We start from the raw sequence: 24,768 nt of genomic DNA on the forward strand, positions 1-24,768 counted from the left end.
TAGCTCAACTGGAATTCCATCACCTCCACTAGCTTTGTTCGTAGTGATGCTTTCTAAGGCCCACTTGACTTCACATTACAGGATGTCTGGCTTTAGGTGAGTGATCACACCATCGTGATTATTTTGGTCTTGAAGATCTTTTTTGTACAGTTCTTCTGTATATTCTTGCCACCTCTTCTTAATATCTTCTGCTTCTGTTAGGTTTAGTAGTCCTTAATTCAGTGTCTGCACTAACTTTTAGACAGTCTGGGACCTGAGACCTGAGACCCTTTGCTGCAGTGCTTGCACCTGGTAAACATCTCCTTGAGCACTAAAATACAAAGAAACTAGAAAGGACTAAAAACAATTTTGTGCAGGCACAGTTGGGGAAAGGGCATCCCTGGTAGCTCAGCTGATAAAGAATCCGCCTGCAATGCGGCAGACTCTGGTTCCCTTCCTGGGTTGGAAAGATCCCTTGGAGAAGGGATAGGCTACCCACTCCAGTATTCATGGGCTTCCCTGGTGACTCAGCCGGTAAAGAATCCGCCCGCAATGCGGAAGACCTGGGTTCAAGCCCTGGGTGGGGAAGATTCCTTGGCGGAGGGCGGCACAGCAACCCTCTCTAGTATGGACGGAGGAACCTGGTGGGCTACAGTCCATTGGGTCGCAGAGTCCCACACCGCTAAGTGGCTAAGCACAGCACAGTTGGGGCTGATTATCAAAAACAAAAAAGAGACCAACAAAAAACCCAACTGCCACTCCTGAAGAGCCAGGAGCAAAAGCAGGGCATTGCACACGCAATCTGCACTGAACAGAGGTGGGCATTTAAAAGTGAGCTCTGCAGACGTGGTCCCGAAAACTTCCTTGAAAAAATCTCTGGTACCACAATTCTGTGGGAACCCAGAGAAGTTTTTCCCTACCTTGAGCGGATACAAATAACACTCCCCCCCCCCCCCCCCCCTCTTTTTAACAGTAACTGCAGTGCTTGCTTGCTAAGTCGCTTCAGTCGTGTTCGACTCTGTGAGACCCTATTGACTGCAGCCCGCCAGGTTCTGTCCCAGGGATTCTCCAGGCAAGAATACTGGAGTGGGTTGCCATGCCCTCCTGCAGGGGATCTTCCCCACCCAGGGATCTAACTGACGTCTCTTCAGTCTCCTGCATTGGCAGGGGTGGGGTGTGTTTCTTTACTATTAGCGCCACCTGGGAAACCCAACTGCAGTGAACCCTCCCATCATCTTTAATCAAGCTGTTTTCAGTTCTTAGTGAATTTCCTGTCTCTTGAACACCCAAGTCGGCTGTTTCGCCCTACTCAGAAATGGCTGCGCCGGCTTCACAGGCTCTGCGCATGCTTCCTGAACACAATTTGGCGCCGAGACAATTCGGCGACTTTTGCAGCGCAAGATGGGGACTTGGCCGCGGGCAAGATCGAGCTTCCCGGCATGCTTTGCAGTCGGGCCGCGAGGCCCCGCGTCTAGTGATGGGGAGCCCCTGGTGCTTGACGCCGCCAAATCGGCCGTAGAGGTGGACGTCGTGACCGGGAGCCGCAGAGTGGAAAGATGGAAGCGTGGCGCTGTGTGAGGAGGGGCTACGGCCGCTGTGTGGTGGGGAGAGGCCGGTCAGTAGGGCTGGGTGGCGGGAGGGAAGAGGGAGGGGCGGGCGGCCCGGGGGCGGGAGCGGGCGGCCCGGGGGAACCGGGGCGGGGCGGGCTGGGGTGTCGGGGTGGAAGCGGAAGAGGGTCCGGGCCGCGATGCCGCCAGGACAGACCTCTGGAGACCCTGAGGGATAGGTAAACCCGGCGCGCGGCCCGCGCAGCGCGGGCCCGAAGCGCCGAACGCGTCGGCCGAGGGCCGGGCTCGTGCTTCCCCGGGCCGGGCTGGCCTCGGAGCCCCGGCCCACTTCCCGTGACCCAGCCCGAGCCTCCGGGTGCCCGGCCTCCTCCCCCAGCCCCGCAGAGCCCCGGGCGGGGAGCTGCGGGTCAGCTAGCGAGGCCGCCGTTCGCCGCGGGTTCGGGGCGGCCTGACCCCGCGGGAGGCGCGCGCCTGGTGCACACGCCCAGGGGCCGCTCTGTTGGTGTGTGGATGCCTCGCAAACTTCCCTTCCCCTCCCCTGGGATCCCAACCTTTTACTATGATTACCAAATTCTCGTTCCACATCGATACTACCGGATAATTTACTTGTGAAATTGACTTATCTTTGAATAAAAAGCACTTCAAGAGGTGCTGCCCACATTAGCGCCTTTCTAAGTAGTATCCACGAGTTGCTGGCTTTGATACATTGATTTTTTTTTTTTTCTGATACACTTTAAAGTAAATGCTTAGGTATTATTTAATTGTGTACCATATGAAACTGACTGGTGTATTAATCACACGTGGGAAATACAGCACCGTCTTAGTTTTTACATCAGTTACGGGGATCAGGTTTTGACTCCTGTAGTTTGGGGACGTTACTGTTCGTAGGCAGCGTTTCCTGAGTACCAGCTGTGTGCCACGCACTGTGCTAGGCACTTGGGAAGAGACCCAGATTAAAAGGAATTAGGGTGCTCTGGCCCCAAAGGAGCCCATCAATTTAAGAGAAAATAAAAAGTCTGTATAAGTAACTACAAATACAGTGAATAAGTTTTGTAGTACAAATATTATATTAGAATACGGTAGCTTATTGGGATGGAAAGTGTATGGCTTTTCTCCAAATCTCAATGGCTTTCAGACTTGTCACAAAACAGGATAGACTTACCCATGTCATGCCTTTAAAAGTTTACAATTATGTTGAGTTTAGAGAGCAATTTGAGAAAGAGTAAACTGCTCAATAAATTTATATAAAAATGTAAATGCTGGTGAAACAAATATAAAAAGTCAAGTAACAGTAAATACAATTTAAACAAAATTCCTTGGTGATGAAAGTGGACATTATTGACACTGACTTGGAAATATAGCTTTAATGAATTCTGGAGGACAGGAGGAGTCTTTCTCAGGATTGTAGCTATTTGCCAGAATAGTGTTTTAGTGCTTGAGTTGCATTGTTTTATAAGAGAGCCTGAGGGCAATATATCTATTCAAAATAATGATAACACTATTTCGGAGACATTTTTCATGATAGAGCCTATCATATAATTGGTATCAGATAATTGGTGCTATTGGGTTTGGAGTGTTGGTGAATTTCTAGTAAGTAATTCTTTTTCATTTCCCTCAAGGAGGAGTGAGCTTAAAAGAGAAAAAAGTAGCATGGAAAAATAAATTATGTACTGATTAGCAGGAGAGGTAGGTAGTTTCGTGAAATAGTGATAGGCTTTTGTTTTCTTAGCTATAAAGATGTTTGGAAAATAAAACCTTGGTATAAAAAGGTTGTTCAGAAACATATTTTTACTCCAAACCCAGGTTAGAGAGATTCACTTTTATTATAGTAAGCTTCTGTGTTCTATATTTAAGTATTATGTGTGCTGTGGGTTTTATTTGTCCATTAGGTTTTATTAGATGCTAGAAAGCTACTCAGTACAGTTTGGTGATTGGTTTATCTCTCAGTTGAATTGTGTGGACTTTTAGAAGTTTATCTGGTACTTGGGGAGGCTGGTGGATTCTCTGTTAAGTGTTTAGAATACCATTCATAGTTGTTTAGGGAGCATTTTGAGGTATTGCCACAAGAAGTGAAATCCTTCAGGTTGAGAAGTCCGATTTTAAATATTAGACATTACCTTCCCTTGAGGAAACAGATTTAGATTCTGTGTGCTATATAGCTGAACAAAAAGTGGTGCCTCAAGGAGTGTATTTATTTCTTTTAGATACCCCATGTTACCCTACCAGCAGAAGAGTCTGGGCAGAGACTGGACTACACCGTGGGAGAATCTGCAAAAGTGTTGCTGGAACAGACATATTTCTAGTTGTATGAGGTGGCCTGGACATTATTCTCGCGCTCCTTACCCATACTTCAGTAGTAGGCATTTCTCACTAAATTGGAGACCACCTTGTTTGTTTGAGTCTAGAGCTCCGTTTCAGTACTGGAACTGGAGGCCTGACAGCCTGAGCCAGACTTCTTTGATTCATCTCTCTAGTTACATCATGAACTCTGAGGGAGATGAGCCTTCATCAAAACGAAGAAAACACCAAGGTAAAGGTGACATTTATCTTGGTGCAGAAATAGACATAAGCCATAGCATAATTGAAACTTTTCATAGTTAATCTTTAAGAAAACCTCCTGCAGGTTTTAGAGGTGTTTGGTGTTTTATTTTTAACCAGTACTTTTCTGTTAGGAAAACGGAAATTATTTTTTTTAATTAAGTCTTTTTAAAAAAATCTTCAATTAATTGTGTATTTCTGGCAGTAAAAATAAAAGTCACTCTTCATATAAAGTTGGAAAACAATGGAGAACCAGATGGACACATTAAGAATAATTTTAAAATTCAGTGTTTTGGAAACAAAGATTCTTAGATTTCTTAGAAATTGATAACATGTATTCTTGAGATTTCACAGATATATTAAAAAACATTATGTTTTCATTTTTAATGTGTTATAAGACGAAAGAATTTCCTTAAATAGAAACAATCATAAGTGAAAAATATTTTCTTACGGAATCTGATTTTAGCTTATTAAATTTATATTTCTCATGATGGGTCTTTAGACATAATCAAAAGTCTTTGGGAAGTTTATCTTTTAACTACATCTTATTCAACTTTAAGACAGTTTTTTCTAGCTATCTTGGTTATTTCTATTTTTCTCCTGTTCTTTTTACTCTCAGCAATTCACCAGACTCTCTGTGCTTCCAGCCCTGCCCTCCTCCAAAAGGATACATGAGTAGTCTAAGTAAATTTGGAATTGTCATTCTTACTGAGCTACGGTTGTCGATGAAGATCATTCCTCTGAAAATACTTAGAAATAGGCTGTGTGGGTGTTAACTGGCAGGGAGCGGACATAAGTTTGTCGAAGAAAGGTGTTCAGAGCAAGTCTCACCTGGGAGTAAGAGCTAGATTAGTTAGAACTCTTCTAAGTAGGACTTCTACTACACATTTAAGTAGAAATTCTAATTACTCAGAAGAAGTGGCAATCTATTTGTATAGTGCTTAACCACCAATGTGTTTGTAAACAAGTATTTGAACGATTGAAAGGTACATTTAGAATCATTAAAGTTAGGTTCCTAAGAACAACCCATCATCTGAGGCTGTATGAGGACATGAGATGGCTGCTCATTCATGTATTCATTGTTCATCAGGTTAACACACTCCGCTTCTGTTTAGCCTTTTGTAAATCTGGTGGGCTCTCTGGTGGAGACGTGGTGTAGTGACCCCAGGCATGGGCTTAGGAAACACTCCTGCGCTCATTCTGCTCCACCACTAACTGTGAGTTTGGACAGGTTACGAACCTCTCTGCTCCTTGGTTTCCTAGTGTAAAATAATGCCTGCTTTGAAAGCCTGTGGAGGATGAAGTGAGACATATTCAAAGTGCCTAACACATTGCTGGCTTCATAGTAGGTACTCAGAAAATCCTGGTGGTGTTGTTTTCCCTTTAATGGATGGGGAATTACATTTACAGACCGATAAACTTTGATTGCAACCTGACTCTCTATATGTCCGTTCTTCCTAGGTTTTGTGAATAAGGAAAATGCTCTTCGTTAAGCCATATTTGTGACTTCTGATATTTCACTAATACTACTTTTCAATCAAGAGAACAGCATTGCTAACTTGCCTGTCACTTTAAAGTGGTGTTTGAAGGATTTGTGTGACCCAATTATGACCTTTTAATTAGGCACCCTAGAAACCCAATCAGGCCTAATTGCTTGCTTTTTTTGACTCATCTGTCTTCTCTGCTGTGACCACCTTGTTCCTCCTGACATGGAAGGTATATAAACTTTTGTAGTGTGCATTTATGTTGTGAAGTCTGTGAAAGCCAAAGACTGTCCACTCTCTCAGTAGTTTTCAAATTGTCTTCCATGGAACCCAAGCATTCGAACAAATTTCTGTATGTTCATTCAAAGCAAATGTGGACAAATGAAATGTGTTTACCCCGTCATCCCAGCCCCAGCCTACCAGGTGTTGATGGTCAGGACATGAAAAATAATGCCAAAGAGCTATACAGACTGTAGAAGTCTGAAAGCTACTGTATTGATTTGATCATCTTGTGCTCTTGGTTATTTAAAAAAATGGAATTGCCAAGAGAGTTGGTTTAAACTCTTAATTGCCAGGACTATACAAATCTTATGCTTTTATATGCCATTAAATATACATATTTTATAAGAAAGCATGAATGGATTTAATGCAGCGGTGCCACCAGGGTAGTGCTGTAAGTTTGTGATGATAGCTAACATTTTGTTGTATGACTAGAACCCTCTCCATCTCATTTACATAAAAAGATTTAATGATTTGTGGCTAAAACTGTAGACAGTCCCTAATTTAATGAGGGAATTATGTTCTCAATAATCTGTTCTTAAGAATCAGTTCTGTTTTCCTCATAGAAACTATGTTAAAATTTCAGAGTAGCTGTGCAGAGTCAGTATCAGTAGCTTTAGTTCTGGCCTTTAGGGGTTCAGTTCAGTCGCTCAGTCGTCTCCGACCGTTTGCGACACCGTGAACCGCAGCACGCCAGGCCTCCCTGTCCATCACCAGCTCCCAGAGTTCACCCAAACTCATGTCCATTGAATCAGTGACGCCATCCAACCATCTCATCCTCTGTTGTCCCCTTCTCCTTCTACACTTAGTCTTTCCCAGCATCAGGGTCTTTTCCAATGAGTCAGCTCTTCGCATCAGGAAGCCATAGTGTTGGAGTTTCAGCTTCAACATCAGTCCTTCCAATGAACACCCAGGACTGATCCCCTTTAGAATGGACTGGTTGGATCTCCTTGCAGTCCAAGGGACTCTCAAGAGTCTTCTCCAACACCATAGTTCAAAAGCATCAATTCTGTGCCCAACTTTCTTTCTAGTCCACCTCTCACATCCATACATGACCACTGGAAAAACCAAAGCCTTGACCTTTGTTGACAAAGTAATGTCTCTGCTTTTTAATATGCTATCTAGGTTGGTCATAACTTTTTTCCAAGGAGTAAGCGTCTTTTAATTTCATGGCTGCAATCACCATCTGCAGTGATTTTGGAGCCCCCCCCCCCGCCCCCCGCCAAATAAAGGCCTTTAGGAGTAGGATTCTCCATATTCAGTGAAGGATAAGGGATAGTTTCCTTCTCTTTCCTGGGCATAGGATAAGCACTGGGCTAAATTGTGTGATAGTTGAATGCTTTTCTTAAATTGGTTTTCTTTCCTTCATCATTTTTCACCTTTCTCCTCAGGCTCCTAGGACCACAACTCCCCTGTTCCACTCAGACCTCGCTGTTCATAAAAATTACCTTCTTCTTCTGTCCTCTGGTCAGACTTCCTGTTCCTTCAGTGCAGCAGATATCAGTGCAACAGATATCAGCTTTTAGATGAAAGTCACTTAAAATTTTTACTTCATTAACATTTCTAGAGTGTACTGATACTTTTTTTTCTTTCACCTTTTTTGAGCTATAACTGACATTACCAGCACAGTCTAAGTTTAAGGTGAACAGCATAATGATTTAGCTTACTACATCATGGAAGGATTACCACAATAAGTTTTGTGAACCTCCATCATCCCAAAGAGACACAAAAGAAAGGGGAAAGAAATATTTTGTATGTAATGTGAGCTTTTAGAATTTACTCTCTTAACAACCTTCATATAGAACATGCTACAGTGTTAATTAAATTTACCATGTTGTGTATCACATCCCTGTTACTTATTTATCTTATAACAGAAAGTTTGCACCTTTTGACTGCCTGCAGCTAGTTCCCCCACCCCTCTAGAGTGTGTTGATATTCTGTCAATATATCATAATTGCAGAAGATTGGGAAAAATCTTTCACAGTCCTTCCTATCAGAGATAATTACTCTTAAAAATAGTGGTATATTTCCTTGTAGTCTTTTCCCCCCCATGTTTAGAATACTCTTCCTCAGTTTATTTTTTATTTAATTTTTAATTGGAGAAATTTAGGGATTCTAAGGAGAAGGCAATGGCAACCCACTCCAGTACTCTTGCCTGAAAAATCCCATGGATAGAGGAGCCTGGTAGGCTGAGTCCATGGGGTCGCGAAGAGTCGGACACAACTGAGCAACTTCACTTTCCCTTTTCACTTTCATGCATTGGAGAAGGAAATGGCAACCCACTCCAGTGTTCTTGCCTGAAGAATCCCAGGGACAGGGAACCTGGTGGGCTGCCGTCTGTGGGGTCGCACAGAGTTGGACATGACTGGAGCAACTTAGTAGCAGCAGCAGCAGCAGGGATTCTAAATCAGTGAAATGAAAGCCTTACAGGAAAAAGGGAGATATCTAGGGCTGAGATTTTCTCATATCATCTAATTGTGCTTGAAAGTCCATCTTCAAATCTTTTTGTTTCCCAAGTTCATCCCATTTCTTGTTTTTCCCTTCTTTTAAGCTTATAGATTCTCTAAAAAGTTCCACGTTTGTCTTTATGGCTTTCATGACAGTGAGAGTATTCTCTTTATTGATGGGGAGAGGAAGATCGAAGGAGTATGTGTGTTGCGTATGAGTATTTATACATATATATGGTACTGTGTTTATGTATCTATAGATACATATATGTATGTGTGTATATATGTATTTTTTTAAGTAATCATGTCCAAATCAAAGCCTGCTTATAATTTCAGAATCTCTTGCTGTTTCATCTTGTTCTCAATACTTTTTCAGTGTGCGTGGTATCTTTGCAGAATATAAACTGTCACGCATTCCCGATTGTTGCATGCTAAGTTTGTCAATCAGGAATTATCATTCACTAGCATTGTATAGCTGTGTTACATTTAACTTCTGCTTCGGCGTGCATTAAAAATAGTTCTTTTATTTCGTTAGCATTCTTCCAGTAAATACTGCTTCCATTTACTGTCATTTTATACCCTTCATTCACGTCTAAACCAGATTTCTCAGATGAATTGTCTCAGGAACATAGTTAAGCATTTGATGATCTTGTCATACTAGTAGACGAAAAAATGCAATGTGAAATTATCTTGTTGAAAGACCAGCTGTGCCATACAAGTATATTGTCCTGGCTGTGAAGTTGCTGAGCATGTCTGTGGCACATCCATGTCATAACCATGGGGAAGTGAGAAGCCATGACCCCGTGTAGTCTTAGCTTTGTTGACACACACTCAGAGCCTCCAGAATGACTTCCTGAACCCTCTTAAACATGTTTGTGCCTCTTGGATCAGGCAGTGTATCATTTCATGGTCTTTGTAAACAATTTGACAACCACTTCTAGTCATGAGGTGCTACAGTATCATTTTCTAGGGGAAAACATTCTGTTCATTGCTTATAAGAATTTTTTAAAGGCAAAAAATACTTAACATGCAGGAAAATATATGATCTGTTTTTTATTAATTCTTTGTATTTTGTCTAATATATTTTAACAGGCACAATACAGCGGCATTGGGAATATATATGTAACCATAATAAAGAAAACACGAAGATCCTAGGAGACGAAAATGTTGATCCCATATGTGAAGACAGTGAGAACAAGTTTGACTTTTCAGTGATGTCCTATAATATACTTTCACAAGATTTACTGGAAGACAATTCACACCTTTATAAACACTGCCGGCGGCCGGTATTACACTGGAGTTTTAGGTTTCCCAATATTCTGAAAGAAATTAAACACTTTGATGCAGATGTAAGTGTAAAATATCATCAGAATTCTTCATATAAGGAAAAGTTGGATTCATTTCTGAACTAAATGGTTTTTTATCCCTTTTGTGTGTGAAGTGAGAAGGGAAGGCGTATATAGTTATAGGTGAATTCCCTAGCAGTCCAGTGGCTAGAACTCTGTGCTTAACATGCCCAAGGCTCGAGTTCCATTCCTGGTCGGGGAACTAAGATCCATCCCATAAGCCACAGTGTGGCCCCCACCCCAAATTTTTTTTAATAGATAAGATGATGAAACAGCTTTGTTTTTTTTTTTTTTTGAAACAGCTTTGAATAGGGTATTATAACTTTGGAGGCATAACTTGCTAATGGTTGTTGATATAAATGATTATATAACTTTTCAGAAGAGATCCAAAAAGTTTTAAGTATCAATCAGTTTTGAGACAGGGGCTGGTACCATATTAAGTATTCAGTAAATACTTCCTTTGACTGAAAATTTTAATAATCATGCAAAAATTAATTTAGATGATAGCATTCAAAAGACTAGAAGGATTTAGTATGAATGAACTTGTAAATTCAGGAAAAATATTCCAGCATATAAATTATATTAACATTGATTTTAATCATGTGCTCTCAGATAGCTTTCTTAAAAATAATAAATAATGTTAACATTGACCAGCATATAAATTATAAATATTTCCTTTGGGGAATACCAGTTTTGGATAATAAGAGGGATTCATGTGAGTAAAGGTCATGGTTTTGGGGACTGATCAAATTTGGAGACGTTAATTTGATAGATTTATACAAGAAAAAATTATTTCAGGTTTCATCAGGTTTTAAATATTTTAGAAACCTCATTTTAAAACAAAAGCACCAGAAAATTCATATTTGTATTTTTTTGTGTTAATTCAAGCCATTTTTTCTTCTAAGGTACTTTGTTTACAAGAAGTTCAAGAAGATCATTATGGAACCGAGATCAGGCCAAGTTTGGAATCATTGGGTACAAATGTAACTTTTATTTTAGCCAGATTTACTTAATGAGTTGTTAAAACATACCTTGCTAACAAAGGTGTGTGGTATATTTGAACTAAAAATCTTAATTTTGAAAAACAGCTTAATACCCATTTTAAGAGTTCAAGAAAAGATTGAAGTATTTCAAATGGGAACTTTTGTGTTGATACATATTTTAATTCAAGTGGAAAGGTGTGCAAGAATCTCTTCATAGCTACATTTGTAGTCTTTGCCCATGGCAACCCACTCCAGTGTTCTTGCCTGGAGAATCCCAGGGACGGGGGAGCCTGGTGGGCTGCCGTCTATGGGGTCACACACAGTCGGACACGACTGAAGCAACTTAGCAGCAGCGGCAGCAGCAGACTCCTAAGATTCTGAGTTCCATGAGATTAGGGACCATTGTATCTAGTTCATCATTTTATAACACCTATGTCCGCGGTGCCTAATTGAATGAGTACCTTTAGAAACAGGTCATCTCTGAGAAATGCTGCCTACGTTGCCTTCATTCATTCAGCACGTATGTTTTTGAGTGTCTACACCATGCACTATTGAAGGCAGTGGGGATACAGCAGTGAGCAGAACAGATAACAGGTCTCTGTCCTTGCGGAGCATACGTGCTGGTGGAGAAAGGCCAAGAATAAATTGAACGAACAAGTAAATAATGCCTCAGGTAATGAGAGTTTTCTGGAGAAAAACATAGGAAGGGGGAAATGGGTCAGTTTTCAGTTTTAAACAAAATGACTAGAGAAAGCAACTTTTGAGTAAAGACCTAAAGGAGGTGAAGGAACAAGTGGTGGCTGGAGCATTCCAGCTGGTGGAGATGGCTAAGAGAAGGTTGGAGTGCCTTGAGGCAAGAGAAACTGCTGTGTGTGGAGTGGAACAAGCAGGGAAGAGTTAGAGGCCAAAAGGTAAGAGATCTGGGCTCGGGAGAGAGGGGACAGATTACTATAAGGTCGTTGTCTTTGCCTTGACTCTGACTTTTGTTAGGATGGACATGAGAGTGTGATAACATACACGTATGTGACACTGCAGTCTGCCGGTAAAAAAAAATCTGTTTGACCCAGATGTAGACTTTTTTGATTCCAACACTTTTTAACATCCTTCCTTACTAATACACTTTGGTAAACGTTGTCCAGGCTTCTGTGGTGCTCAGAGGGCAAAGCGTCTGCCTGCCATGGGGGAGACCCAGGTTTGATCCGTGAGTCGGGAATATCTCCTAGAGACAGAAATGGCAACCCACTCCAATATTCTTGCCTGGAAAATCCCACAGACAGAGGAGCCTGGTAGGCTACAGTCCATGGGGTGTCAAAGAGTCAGACACGGCTGAGAGACTTCGCTCGCAAACATTGTCTAAGAATTAGAATTTTGTTTTGCCATATTTATTATTTTTTGCAAGTGTGGCAAAACACAGTTCTGTTTCTTTAATATATATATAAAAAAACAGTCATCTTTGTTAAGAATTTTTTTCTTTCTTACAGGTTATCACTGTGAATACAAGATGCGGACAGGAAGGAAACCTGATGGCTGTGCCATTTGCTTCAAACATTCCAAATTTTCACTCTTATCAGTGAACCCAGTGGAATTCTACCGCCGTGATGTTCCTCTATTGGACAGAGACAATGTTGGATTAGTGTTGCTCTTGCAACCCAAGATTCCAAGTGCTGCCTCCCCTGCCATCTGTGTAGCTAACACACATCTGTTGTATAATCCAAGGCGAGGTGACATTAAACTGACCCAATTGGCAATGCTTCTGGCAGAGATTTCCAGTGTTGCCCATCAGAAAGACGGCAGCTTCTGCCCCATTGTTATGTGTGGGGACTTCAATTCTGTTCCTGGTTCTCCACTCTATAGTTTTATTAAGGAAGGAAAATTGAATTATGAAGGACTCGCCATAGGAAAGGTAAGGCATTCCTTCTTACTAGGAGGTGGGTGTGAGTCTCTGTCTTCATTGTAAAGTGAGGACAGAGCTTTACCTTGTAAACTCATCCCAGAGCTGTTTGAAAACCTCAGATGAACCAGTACCCTCACTTTACCAGGCTGCAGTGATGATCCATAGCTACTCATAAGTAATTATATTCACTGGATTTAATTCACTTTTCCATCTATTTGTGACAGCATTCTGCTTGGAGGAAGTAGGAGCCAACAAAAAATTCAGAATGGGGGTGATGAAGGAAAATAAAACCTTTGACAGACATGAGTGCTTCATAAATAAGGAACTACTCATAGGTGCAGAATAGCGTTTTGAATGCCGGATGTTGGCAAAAGAGTTGGAAAAACAGTAATTTAATATTTGCTTATTATATAAATTTTCCTTTACATAAGGATAAATATTTCAGTTCTTTAACTGAGTATAATTTATCCCATGTTTTTATTTTTTTTGTTCTTTTCTTCTGCTTAGTTCAGATCATTTCCTCTTCAGTACATTTAACCAAAATAAGCCCTTACCACTGAGTTTTGGATGATAGTTTAAAATTTTGTGAGTTGATCTTTCTTAGTATTTTATATATCAGGAACTATAATGAAGGTAGTAAAAAAAAGAGGAGCAGTATTAGTCCAAAGCTATAGATCATTTAGATTTCCAAATTTGAGAAAAACATGCATAGGAAAAGATTACCATTTTTATGGAAGTAATAATGTTTTCTGGACTGTATTTGAGCAAAATTTTACAAGCATGAATGATATAATGAATAAAGGATAATATTTACCATTCTTGGATTTCCTTTTATTTTAAGAAATAAACTTTTCAGTACATAATTTAAAATCTATTTACCTAAGATACCTGTTGAAATTTTGTTTAGGTATCTGGCCAGGAACAGTCTTCACGGGGACAAAGAATTTTATCTATTCCAATTTGGCCCCCAAACCTAGGTATCTCACAGAACTGTGTGTATGAGGTACAGCAGGTACCAAAAGTAGAAAAGCCAGGTAAGTGTTTGCAATCCATTTTGGCAGTCTTCTTGATAATAGTGTTCCCTTTGAAGGCATAAAACTAAATTTTTAAAGGGATAACATCTCAGAGATGAATATTCATATATAAAAGCATAGAGTTGTTCACTTTTTTTTTATTTTTCCAAGAACTCTGATTACCTTTTTGAAAATCAACTTCCAAAATTACTTTTGCATGAATTACTTGCATGTTGCTTTGGACATGTTTGTGTTTTATTTTTGCTAATTCTGGAGACCACCATAATACAGATTCTGGGATGAACCATTTAACGAGGCATCTATCTAAACTAGAATGCCTTAAATACTGTTCCGAGAGTGAAAATAGAACAAGACACTGATAGTATTAATAAGCTTCTCTTTGTTCTTACAGATGGTGATCTGACGCAAACAGAGCTGGACAAAGCAGAGGTCCTGGAAACAGCTGAAAAGTGAGTTCTGGAAAGCAGCAGTAGACATTTGCTGACTCTAGTTGAGTGAAGAAACCATTCCTCAAAAATCACTTGGTTAAAAAGCTGATGATAATTTGTGCTGGTGAAGAACGCTGGCTCTTAAGTCAAGCAGACCTGAGTTCTTACCCTAACTTTGCTGCTCTTTAGCTGTGTGATTTTAAGCAAGAAATCTAACATTTTTAAAAGGTTCAGTTTCTTTATAATTTGGGTTGTTGTGAGAACTATATGAGACAAATCATGTAAAACTCAGTGTTTGACATACAGTAAGTACTTAAGCATTGTTGTTTATAGAAACAATTTGTCCATGGACCTGAACCCACTAACATTTATTGCTATTATGTATTTAAACAAAGATGAAGATCACAGAAAAATATCTTTCAGATTTCAAGAGACTCTCTAGCCTCCTTTAACTGCTTACTGGCTCTCAAAAATAAATCTATAGGAGAATTGATCCAAAAAAAGAATATGGCTGTAGAAAAGATAATTACCTAAACTTATCTCTCAAACTACAGGGAAAGGTTGTCATAGGTAGCCAGGTAAAGATGCCTGGATTTCTTTTTATTAAAGAATCATGGATGCTTAGGGCTGTGATTGAAAAACATATATTTAATACAACAGGATGGAGACTTACATTTATGTCTTAGGAGATTCTCAAAATGTCTTGATTATTTCATAGTATGACTCTTCTATAGCTTTGACTTTTGTTTTAACATTTAAATTTCAGAATCACCTCTCATTTTTGTCTGCCTTCTTCTCAGTCTTATTATATTTTGTATCTCTTGTTTTGGGAAAATATATATAAGAACTAGTAAGAAAAGAGCAATTTTTAAAAATTAAAATTTATTTTAAAATTTTAAACCTTTTACAGTAGAAACTTCCCTGAGTGAGATTATTAAAAAGGCTACTCTTATTAGCAAATACTTAGTTTTGAGTAATTCTAAAATCTTTTTATAACAAAATAGCATATAAGAAAAGCTACTTATATCTTTAAAATAGTGTCTTTATATGCATACTTGTATCTGAAAACTAAAATGTTAGTAGTAAGAACTGTTTGCAGTAGACCTATTTTACATTTAATAATATTGTAAATATAAGTCCTCAGACATAAAAAGTTTCTAAAACTTGGCAGTAGAGCGATTTGAAGCAATTACCTGTACTTATTGACCTATGAGCTCTTTAAAATCAGGGCAACATCTTTATCAGTGTATCCTTAGCACTTAAGAAGAGATAGTGCCTGGGACTTAGGAGATGTTTGATAAATGTGTATTGGATGAACAAAAAATTTCTTTTAAATTTTGTTTTGTTTCGTGACTTAAAATATCCTTAAAAAGTTCATGATGTGTTAATGGGGATGATTTTTAAATCTTTTGCCTGTGACATCATGTGTATTTGAAGAATGGGGTAAATGTAAGCCGTTATATAGTAGCTGTTTTAAGATGCAGTACAAAATTATCTCACATACCATAGCAAGGATAACCATGGAAAAATATGGCCCCTCTGACATCAAAAGTCTGTCAGTTCTAAATAGTATTCCTAAAGGCCACTTTCTTTCTTAGGAGCAGCAAAAAACTTACAAATTGTTTTAGAATATGTGTTCATTAGTAAGTGGAGGCTCTCAAATATGTTATAATTAATTTTTAAAATCACATTAGTATGTTAATTATTGAGCTCCCTCACCCCACCCCACATATTATACCCCTGTTAATGGATTTTGAATATCACTACATGAATAAAGAAATGTGAGATTGTGATATGGTCTAATTTAATATTGTCCTAATGTCTGATTTTGTCTGGAAATTTGAAAAAGTGCTTTAAGTAGGAGGAATTATAAAAATCATTAAAACCTTGATGGATGCTACTCTTTTTTTCCCTTCAATTTAGGTTATCTTCAAATTTACAGCACCATTTCAGCTTGTCATCTGTTTATTCACATTATTTTCCTGACACTGGAATCCCAGAAGTGACCACCTGTCATTCCCGAAGTGCCATAACCGTGGATTATATTTTCTATTCTGCTGAAAAGGAAGGTGTTGCTGAGCAGCCAGGTAAAGAATGCCTGTCATCTTAAATTCTGCTTGAGAACACAGTAACTAAACACTTCAGGGCTGAAGCTGAGAGAGCCAAACATCTGTATGAAGTTCTCAATTTAGAAATTAAAAATATTTTAAAACTGGTAATATATTTGGCAGATTGGTAATGTATCTGAGTAAATCAGTGTATCACTTGCAAAAGATGGAGGCAGTGAAATACCTCAGAGCAGATTCCCCGTGAATTACGTCCTCAGCTGCAGCCTCCAATCCCAGCCAGCTTCTGAGTTACTTTAGAGATCTTTGATATTGCCTTTGGCCTTTATTCACAAGTTTGTTGTCTTTCTTGCGACAGCAGCATCATGCAGTTTTGCACTTAAACTTTACTAAGGTCTGCCGCCTTCACTGTAGGGCCTTGCCTGCCTGCCAACAGCTGACAGTTTGTCATGCTGACCCTGGAATATTGGTTCTTTCTGGAAAGAGAAGTCTGAAAAGTGTGTTTTCAAAAAGCAAAGGGGATAAAACACTTCCCTTGTATGATTCATTGAAAACAAGGTATTGAATATTGGTCAAAGGATTTAACGTGGAGAAGAAAGTGAGGTTTAAAGTAGTGAAAGTGGAGTTGCTCGGTCGTCTCTGACTCTTTAACAACCCCATGGACTAGTCCATCAGGCTCTTCTGTCCATGGGATTCTCCAGGCAACAATACTGGAGTGGGTTGTTGTTCCCTTTTCCAGGGGATCTCGGAAAAGACCCAGGGATTGAACCTGGGTCTCCTGCATTGCAGGCAGATTCTTTACACCAGGGAACCAGGAGTCAAAAAAGTATTCAGAAAACTGAAAATCCTAAATGTGGGCAGCTATTTTGTTTTCTGATTTTCCTATTTTTTCTCTTCCTTTTTATTTTTTTCAATGCTACTTTTCTTTCCCAGTTTTCCCTTCTGTTTTTTTCTTTCTCTCCAAAAATAACCTTACTAGTAACACTCAGGAGATGGCCAACTCCTCTCCATTTAGATCAACTCTACAAAATAACCTTGCTGCTTTGAATTTGTAATTTAGTTCTGGTAGTTGTCATACTATATATACCCACTAGATGGCGGGAGTGTGCCGTGGACCAGCATCTCCAATGTTAACATGAAGAGCCTGTCTTTTATTCCGCTTCTGTGGGTACTGACTCTCTGGGACCAAATTATACTAATTTATTCTGCAGTCACTTAATAAATGTCCTACTTAGATGTGGCTTAGTCTTTCAGTTTTATACAATTACAGAAAAGTTGATGGGGGAATTTCTTAGGTAGTTGGCAATCTCAAATTACTGTTAACATTCTTACGTGTTACATTGATATTTTCTTCTAAAGATTATTTATAGAACTTGAAATTTTAAAAATCTGAAATAGGAAAACAAACATCTGAGACTGCTGTTTGAGAGTTATAATTAGGTTGCTGCTGCTGCTGCTGCTAAGTCGCTTCAGTCGTGTCCAACTGTGCAACCCCATAGACGGCCTCCTACCAGGCTCCTCTGTCCCTGGGATTCTCCAGGCAAGAACACTGGAGTGGGTTGCCATGTCCTTCTCCAATGCATGAAAGTGAAGTCAATCAGTCGTGTCTGATTCTTAGTGACCCCATGAAACTGCAGCCTACCAGGCTCCCCCGTCCATGGGATTTTCCAGGCAAGAGTACTAGAGTGGGGTGCCATTGCCTTCTCTCCATAATTAGGTTATAACTCAATAAAAAGCTAACCATATTTTAAACTGTTTCATATTAGATTTCCAGGGCAGTGTCAAATTACATATCATTTTTTCTTGTTTTAAAGACTTCTGTAGTCAGTTCACAACCTGTTGTTTCTCTAAATATGTATGTGCTTTTTTAATGTAGGAGCTGAAGTTGCTTTGGTTGGTGGCTTGAAACTTCTAGCCAGACTGTCACTTCTTACAGAACAAGACTTATGGACTGTTAATGGACTTCCAAATGAAAATAACTCTTCAGATCATTTGCCTTTATTGGCTAAATTCAGACTTGAACTCTGACTCTTGATTACATATATACTTTGCTTTCCTGTCCGCCCCCGCCCCAAAGAATGTAAAGTTGTTCTTAAGAGTTTGCATGTTTATTTATTTTTACGCTATGAAATTTCTGAAGAGGTTTATGTTTAATGTTTGAAACAGGTAACAGAAGAAACAAGTTTACACTTTTCTTTTTTAATAATGAAAAAATATTTTCCTGACAAGTGAGATCTAAATGCTGTTCATTGCAAAAAAAGTTGTAAATATTTATTCTAAATCCTAGTAAAATTGACAGTGATTTTTAAATACGGCGCAACTTCTTTAGTTCTCTTAGGAAAAAATTTGTGTTTTTAGCAAGCTTTACAGTGGATCCAAAATACCTTTTGAGTTCTTGCAAACCACAACTCATTCCCTTCCAGAAGGCCTGATTTCATCACAAGGATCATGTCTGTTGAGTCTTAACTCATTCATCTCAGAAATCATTGGGTTGTTCACAATATCTAACCGTTTTAGTCTATCTTTGATGGGGCTTGACAGTGCTTTTTAGAACTGTACAAATTGCTTAATCCCTTTTATTACCATCCTGAGCCATGCAATGTGCCTGCATTTTATGGGGAAAATGTAGGTCACCATAACTAGTAGGCTGAGGTGTTTTGGACAAGCCCACTCTCCATCCTGTAGTGGACTGTACAGGGTGCCTGAGAGAGCAGGGACTGGGGTCATGCCTTGGGTTTCCCTAGTAATTTTTTTTTTTTTTTTAGTTTGAAGAAAAGATTCTGGATTGAAGGAAAGATTTTACTTTACTTAACCAATCCTGTAGAAATTTACTTTATTAGGAAACTTGTATTTGGAACAAAGTGGCAGCTATAAGATTCTTTTTATTTGCCTCAGAAATAAGAGGAAGCCAGCAGAACTCTAGAGGGGAGATAGCAACTTGGAGACCTAAGACTCTTTAATAGTTGATGTTAACTGTTTGGTGTAACTGTTGTCGTTTCTATAATGTTTGGGTTTTTGTCTTTTTTTTTTTTTTTATCATGATTCAGTAGTGTGAGATGGTGCTGGTCTTTTTTATAAAGCGGTTAAGAGTGGGTCTGAAAAATCCTGCAGTTGGCTCTTAGTGAGTGTTTGAATCAAACATTTTAAAACCTAAGGGAAAATTTACTCTTTTCTAGAATTGGGATCAAAGAACTATGTCCATTTTTACTAAGTAATTTTATATTGAATTATGCTGAATTATGAAAGTTTTTTATAGTGGGTTTTCTGAATATAATGCTTCATTTTAAATTAGCAGCAGTAGTTACTTTATAAGCTCGGACTTTTTCTACTGAAGTATATTTACTACAGTTATTAAAAAATAAACCAGATAAATACCACCCCCCCCAAGCATGTGGGTTATAAGGATTTCCCTAGTAAAAGTTATAGTGTTATAGAAATACTTCTGTTTATTGTGTCACTTTTTTTAACTTAACAGTATTAACCATATAGTTCTAGGATTTTCCACATTTTGTAGTAACAGTTTTCAAAGTATTACATGTTCTGATTAGCAGATATTGTCATCAGCAAATGATAACAGCAGATAGTATATTTATCCCTTTTAGTATTAGGGAAAGAAAAATGAAGATTCATGGATAACTATGTTGTGTTGTATGAATTTGTTAACAACTAACTTTATATGTAGCTATTCTTGGTAAACGAACATCCCTGAAAACCTCTGAAAACTTAATTTTTTGTATCCTGATTAATATATTGTGATTTTAGGCCCTTTTCATGTGTGTCACTTTGAATTAATCCCATAAAATTGCTTTCTGCTTTACCTTATAGAATGAAGTATTATTATGTGTGCTGGAGGCCAAGGAGTCCTTTGTAACTTTCTCACAGGCTTTTAAAGCTCCACTAAAATTAACTGTCCACTTGTCTTTACTTTGTTTGATCAGAAGAGTTAGTAACTGTTGGAGCCTTGTATTTACCTGCCAAAAGCAATTAAATTTGGTTAACTGCCAAAACCAAATCTCCCTGTCTCACCTGCTGTGCTATCCAGGTTTTAAATGGAAAGGGATACATTGCAGAATTGCAGTAATGAAATTTTGATTTTACTCTAGCTTTTTATATCAGTAGGTGTGTTTAAAATTATCTTTAAGTTAGAGATCCAGAGTTCAAAGGGTTGGAAAAACATTCACTTTGTCAAGTCATTTGCACTTCGTCCATGTAAGTTACCTAATAAATTATTGTACTAGTACATTTGTGCCTGAAGGTTTTGTGGTAGATGAAGTAAGCTGTGTAACTCACTTGTTGCCTTGGGTGATGCCAAAATAGAAGGAAGCCAATAAGTGAATTAAGATACACCAAAATAGAGATAAATTTAATACAGAATCTGAAAATTGTGGAAGAAGACAAGGGTGAGAGTGAAATTAGTTTACTAGAACAAGTATATAAGAAGAATAAGGAAAAAAATCATACCATTCATATTTTCAGAAGGAAAACAATCCTTGAGTTTCCAGGATGATTTTATTGAAAGTCCCATGCTGTGTATAAACATACAAGTGATGAGAAAAACATTAAATTGAAACATGCACTTATCTGGCATTCTCTAAAATACCATTATACAAGTTTTCATTTACTTAGAAAAATACCCACTAAAACAGTCACAGTTTTTCTTAAGAGATCTAAAAAAAAATGTATTGGCCAGAACAAAGTCCAAGAGAATAAACAAGATTCTGAATTGTATGTCAAAAAAACTGTACAAGGTTGTACATAAAACTAGAGCTTACAAAAGCCTCGGGTATAGTAAGAATACGGAATTAAGATCTCCAAAGTTCTATTTACCAATATCTATTAATAAAATCCTTATGAAATAACTGACTTAGAAAAAGTGAAATGCTCATGATTTCAGAGTGTATAGAAAATACTAAATATCACTTTCTGAAATAAAAGTGTACTCAAAACAGCACAACATGTAGTCTAGAATCAAGATTTCTGTCATTCATTTAAACTTTGCATGTATTATCACAATGGCTTAAGCATAAAATTTCTTTTGCATTAACTTTTTTTAAAAACTAGATTTCAAATCATTTCATGGTTTTTATCTTTTGAATTATAACCAGATTTAAAATAAATTCTGTGGGGTAAATTATGTCATTTTTTTTCCTTACCTTATTATCAGTTCACTAGAATGTAAGAGTTTGGTACTTTTCTTGTGTCTTTTAGAAATTAACATATTCCATAGGCAATAAAAATAGAGTAACAACTAAGAACATTTTGACTTATTTTCATGTTTCTGTTGACTAACTCTTGCTTTGGGGAAATGAATCTTAAAGTCAAGAAGTGAGTGTGGAAGAAATCAGGTTACTAATTGAATCTTCAAGCCAGTTGGCAGTTTTAAGGCTTAGACATCAGCATATTAGAAACAGGTTGTATTCCTAATTCCTTCCCCCACTCTGTGGGAGACAAGGATATGCAAATATTGACACTCCATATTTTAGACTGGACAGTACTTAATAGTTGGAAAATCCTATTCCAAGCCCTTAGAATGACTGCAGTATTATATCAATACTATAAGTAGTCTACTTATTGGATATAATAAACTTTCAGATTGATAAACATGATTATATTTCATCTAGAGAGCTAAGTCCGTATTTTAGAATGAAAATGAAATGATTCGTGGACTACTCCAAACATCTAAATACATGTGGCCAGGAGGCTGCAAATGGGTTTGTCTTGAGAAGGTTAAAATAACTCATTTTCAATTCTGCTGATAGTACTATTCTCAAAAGTGGTTACGTCCTGAATGTGCTTAACTGTTTTAATCTAATCTGAGACGTAGATTGGACTGACTTGGTCCTTTTTCATGTAAAGGACATTCGACTTCTTTTTTCAAGGAAAGTACTTTCCATTAATAACACCAATAGTGAGCTCAGCTGCACATGGCTGAAGGATAGAGTCTTTTTCCTTCCCGTGTCGCCCTCAGAGGTAAAGAATCTGAATGAGCAGATTCTTATTTTTTTACTCCCTTCCCAAAATCACCTTCAGGTAAAGAAAGCCAGAGAGGGAGGCCCCAAGACTGAAATAACACTTTTGTTGACTAACAGACTTCTACTTAAAATACGCTTTTTGGTCTCATGAGTTGGCATGGTTGCTAAGATCAAACAAGTGAAGTCGAAGCTGTACTCCTGATAACACACGGACTTGGTATGCCAGTTATTCTGTGTGGTCTGCAGCAGAAGTTCACTGTAACTATGCAGGCCAGATACTCATACCCTGCCCCATGGAGAGCATCATGCTTTAAGGTGTAACACCATACCCGGAGGCTTTTCCGTTTAAAAAACAGGTTCTGCTTCTCCAGTTCACTGCATTTCCCAATACCAGTTCTAAACATCACGAAGTGGTACCTAAAAACGGTACTGGCAAAGAATCACATCATGCCGTGTTTGGTCTTAATATAAGACATCAGAACACCTACCTACCAACAGTGAGTCCTTCAGAACCAAGGCCTGACTCGGAGTTTAAAACTCAGGTGAAATGTGAACAGAAAGGTTATCTAGTTCTCAAAACCTACTGATTCTCTCTCGGCCTCTGTCTGAGGGTGTTATTGTCAGAGGTAATCGCAATACTGCTGAATTTGGGTAACAGTACATGACCTCATGTGCTTTTCACTGGAGTCTGCAAAGTTTAAATGTTAGTGACAGAACACAGACTGGCTTCTGAGCGTGCTTTTTTGTTTTGTTTTGAAAGAACAAAAGCTGCTGTCAGTGAATGCTGTAAGAAAGATTAAGAAAGTAGTTAACTCCAAGATCCTGAAAATGATTTCCCGTATTGCCAGAAGAATTTCAGTGCTCTTTAAGTAAAACACTTGCATATAATACCTAAAATCTCATCACGTGTGCACCAGGAAAAAAATTTCCAAACCTTGTGGAGATCCCCATGGGAAATACTGGGGAAACAATACAAATAGAATTTAAAAAACAACCCACCATTACGTTTGCATATCTGATGTCAAGATGCTGAGGTAATATTGACTGCTTAAAAAAAACCCCACCAATCTTTGCCTCTGTTATTGCTGAAAAAGACATTAATACTGATTGAGTTACCTTACTGTATCAAAAGTGGGAGGGGGGAGGGCTTCATGAACATGGACTACTAGTGAGGCATAATGTTCAAAGCAAGTAAAAGAAAGTAGGTAAATGGGAAAATATAAAAAACTACAGTTACGGTCTTAGCCTTTCTATCTGGAGTGAGGGGGACAGTCCAACCCCAGTGGGGTCTATCACAGCCTTTTCATGGTTGTCCCTTCATGAAATTTTTTGTTTGTTTGTTACCAGCCACTCAGAGTCTACTTCCAAGTGAATCCTTAAAAATAAAATTCCCCAGTTCTCAATAAATAGTTGCAGTTCCTCCTGAAGATGCTGGGTAAAGTGCAGAGAGAAGCACCATAGAAGCCCTGTGGCTGTGGTACGGCCAGCCTAAATCCGGATCTGATAGCCCACTTCGTTCAGAGTGCTGACGTCAGCCACCTTCTTTTCAGGCAGTGCAGGCCTACGGGTAAAAGAAAGATAGTTGGGGAGAGGGGAGGGGGTACAGAAAGATCATTTAGCCTTGTTGTCACGGCCCTCTACCCTTTCGGTATTTCCACACACACAGTACACCCCACCCCGTCCCCCACCACATGCCAGGCCTAGCTCCCAACTCTGCTTCTTGTTCTGAAGTCTGCCTTTATAAGTTTTAAGGAGCCTTTTAACAGGTTTTCAAGGTAGAGTTCGAAACAAAATGTATAGGTTGCTGAATGAGTTGGTTTAGCTTCAAGCCTGAATTTGGTCACACTAACTTCTGACACGTATCTGTAACCCTTGCAAGAATCTGAAGTTCGAATACAACAGAACCAAGCACCTGAACCAAATTCTCCTAGAAACCTTGGCTTCCTCAGTGCCCTGGGGAAGCTCAGCACCTCCAAGATGTCTGGGGTGACTCAGGTTCTCGTAGACATTCTCCGTCTCTATTCCAGGCTTGAGGGTATAAATTTAGGATGAATCTTTCAGAATTCATCTGAAAAAGCATGTCCATGTGGAAAATCATTCCAAGCCAAATCACCTCTCTTCCCTAAATGTAATATGTTTTCTCATGTACTTTGCAGTATGACACTGCACTCAAGCATTTACAGGAGACATACGAGAAAGTACTTCAAGCTGGGGGAAGAAGTCCTTCAGAAGCCCATCGTCTGTCTACGTTAAAGCTACTTCGTGGGAGACTTCCCGACATAAGATCATGCCTAAGCATTCTCAGGATTTTCTCACAATGTTTTTCTCCATTTTAAAAACGAGTGGGTAGCCATTCCCTCCTCCAGGGGATCTTCCCAACTCAGGGATTGAACATGGGTCTCCTGCATTGAAGGCAGATTCTTTACCATCTGAGTCATCGGGAAGCCATTAACTCACTAGTTAGCAGCTGATTCAGACACGATGCTAGTAATGGTGTTGCGTTATTAGCATGCGGAATAAGAACAAGTTCAAGCAAGTGCTCCAGAATACTTTCAGAGAAGCAGCCACACCCAAAATGAAGTCCAGAAACCCATCTCTAAGAGTCTGTCTTCTCCCCTGGGACCTCGCACACTACTTGGGCCCTGAGCCGTGGCGGCTCTGAGATCTCCCACTGCCTCCCAAGGTTAAGCAGTTCCTCGGGCTTTAACGAGAGAACCCCTTGCTCCATGGTCCTCGCAGCACTTACCAAT

At 39.0% G+C, this 24,768-nt stretch overlaps 2 protein-coding genes across 16 annotated transcripts in view; one reads left to right on the forward strand and one right to left on the reverse strand.

Annotated features, from left to right (window-relative positions):
- Positions 1 to 1,427: 1,427 nt before the first annotated feature.
- On the forward strand, positions 1,428 to 20,286 carry ANGEL2 (angel homolog 2). 14 transcript variants are annotated; one of them, XM_060396708.1, is made up of 10 exons: positions 1,693 to 1,765; positions 3,167 to 3,233; positions 3,752 to 4,077; positions 9,388 to 9,644; positions 10,547 to 10,616; positions 12,106 to 12,527; positions 13,426 to 13,552; positions 13,944 to 14,001; positions 15,904 to 16,067; positions 17,923 to 20,286. In XM_060396708.1, the coding sequence occupies exons 3-10, from the start codon at positions 3,759 to 3,761 to the stop codon at positions 18,072 to 18,074; spliced, it is 1,569 nt and encodes a 522-aa protein (XP_060252691.1). In that variant the 5' UTR covers positions 1,693 to 1,765; positions 3,167 to 3,233; positions 3,752 to 3,758; the 3' UTR covers positions 18,075 to 20,286. The 14 variants fall into 14 exon arrangements, with proteins under 14 accessions (XP_004013937.3, XP_060252694.1, XP_042085154.1 ...); XM_004013888.5 differs by lacking the exons at positions 1,693 to 1,765; positions 3,167 to 3,233 and adding an exon at positions 1,428 to 1,594; XM_060396711.1 differs by lacking the exons at positions 1,693 to 1,765; positions 3,167 to 3,233; positions 3,752 to 4,077 and adding exons at positions 1,428 to 1,594; positions 5,547 to 5,801.
- Positions 20,287 to 20,536: 250 nt separating this feature from the next.
- The window catches only part of VASH2 (vasohibin 2), a 41,317-nt gene continuing 37,085 nt past the window's right edge, over positions 20,537 to 24,768 (reverse strand). For both annotated transcript variants that reach the window (XM_027956294.2, XM_027956295.3), the window contains exon 8: positions 20,537 to 23,579. In XM_027956294.2, the coding sequence (XP_027812095.2) occupies positions 23,507 to 23,579 (73 nt within the window). In that variant the 3' untranslated portion in view covers positions 20,537 to 23,506. The remainder of the gene's footprint in view (positions 23,580 to 24,768) is intronic.

This window comes from Ovis aries, chromosome 12, assembly GCF_016772045.2.
Source record: "Ovis aries strain OAR_USU_Benz2616 breed Rambouillet chromosome 12, ARS-UI_Ramb_v3.0, whole genome shotgun sequence".
Taxonomy (NCBI): domain Eukaryota; kingdom Metazoa; phylum Chordata; class Mammalia; order Artiodactyla; family Bovidae; genus Ovis; species Ovis aries.

What these genes read in the sequence shown, in the direction of transcription:
- ANGEL2 (XM_004013888.5), top strand. Translation starts at nt 1,536, where the DNA reads ATGGAAGCGTGGCGCTGTGTGAGGAGGGGCTACGGCCGCTGTGTGGTG. An exon ending in GCCAAGTTTGGAATCATTGG is followed by an intron (nt 10,617 to 12,105) that starts GTACAAATGTAA and finishes TCTTTCTTACAG; the next exon opens with GTTATCACTGTGAATACAAG. An exon ending in AGGTGTTGCTGAGCAGCCAG is followed by an intron (nt 16,068 to 17,922) that starts GTAAAGAATGCC and finishes TTTTTAATGTAG; the next exon opens with GAGCTGAAGTTGCTTTGGTT.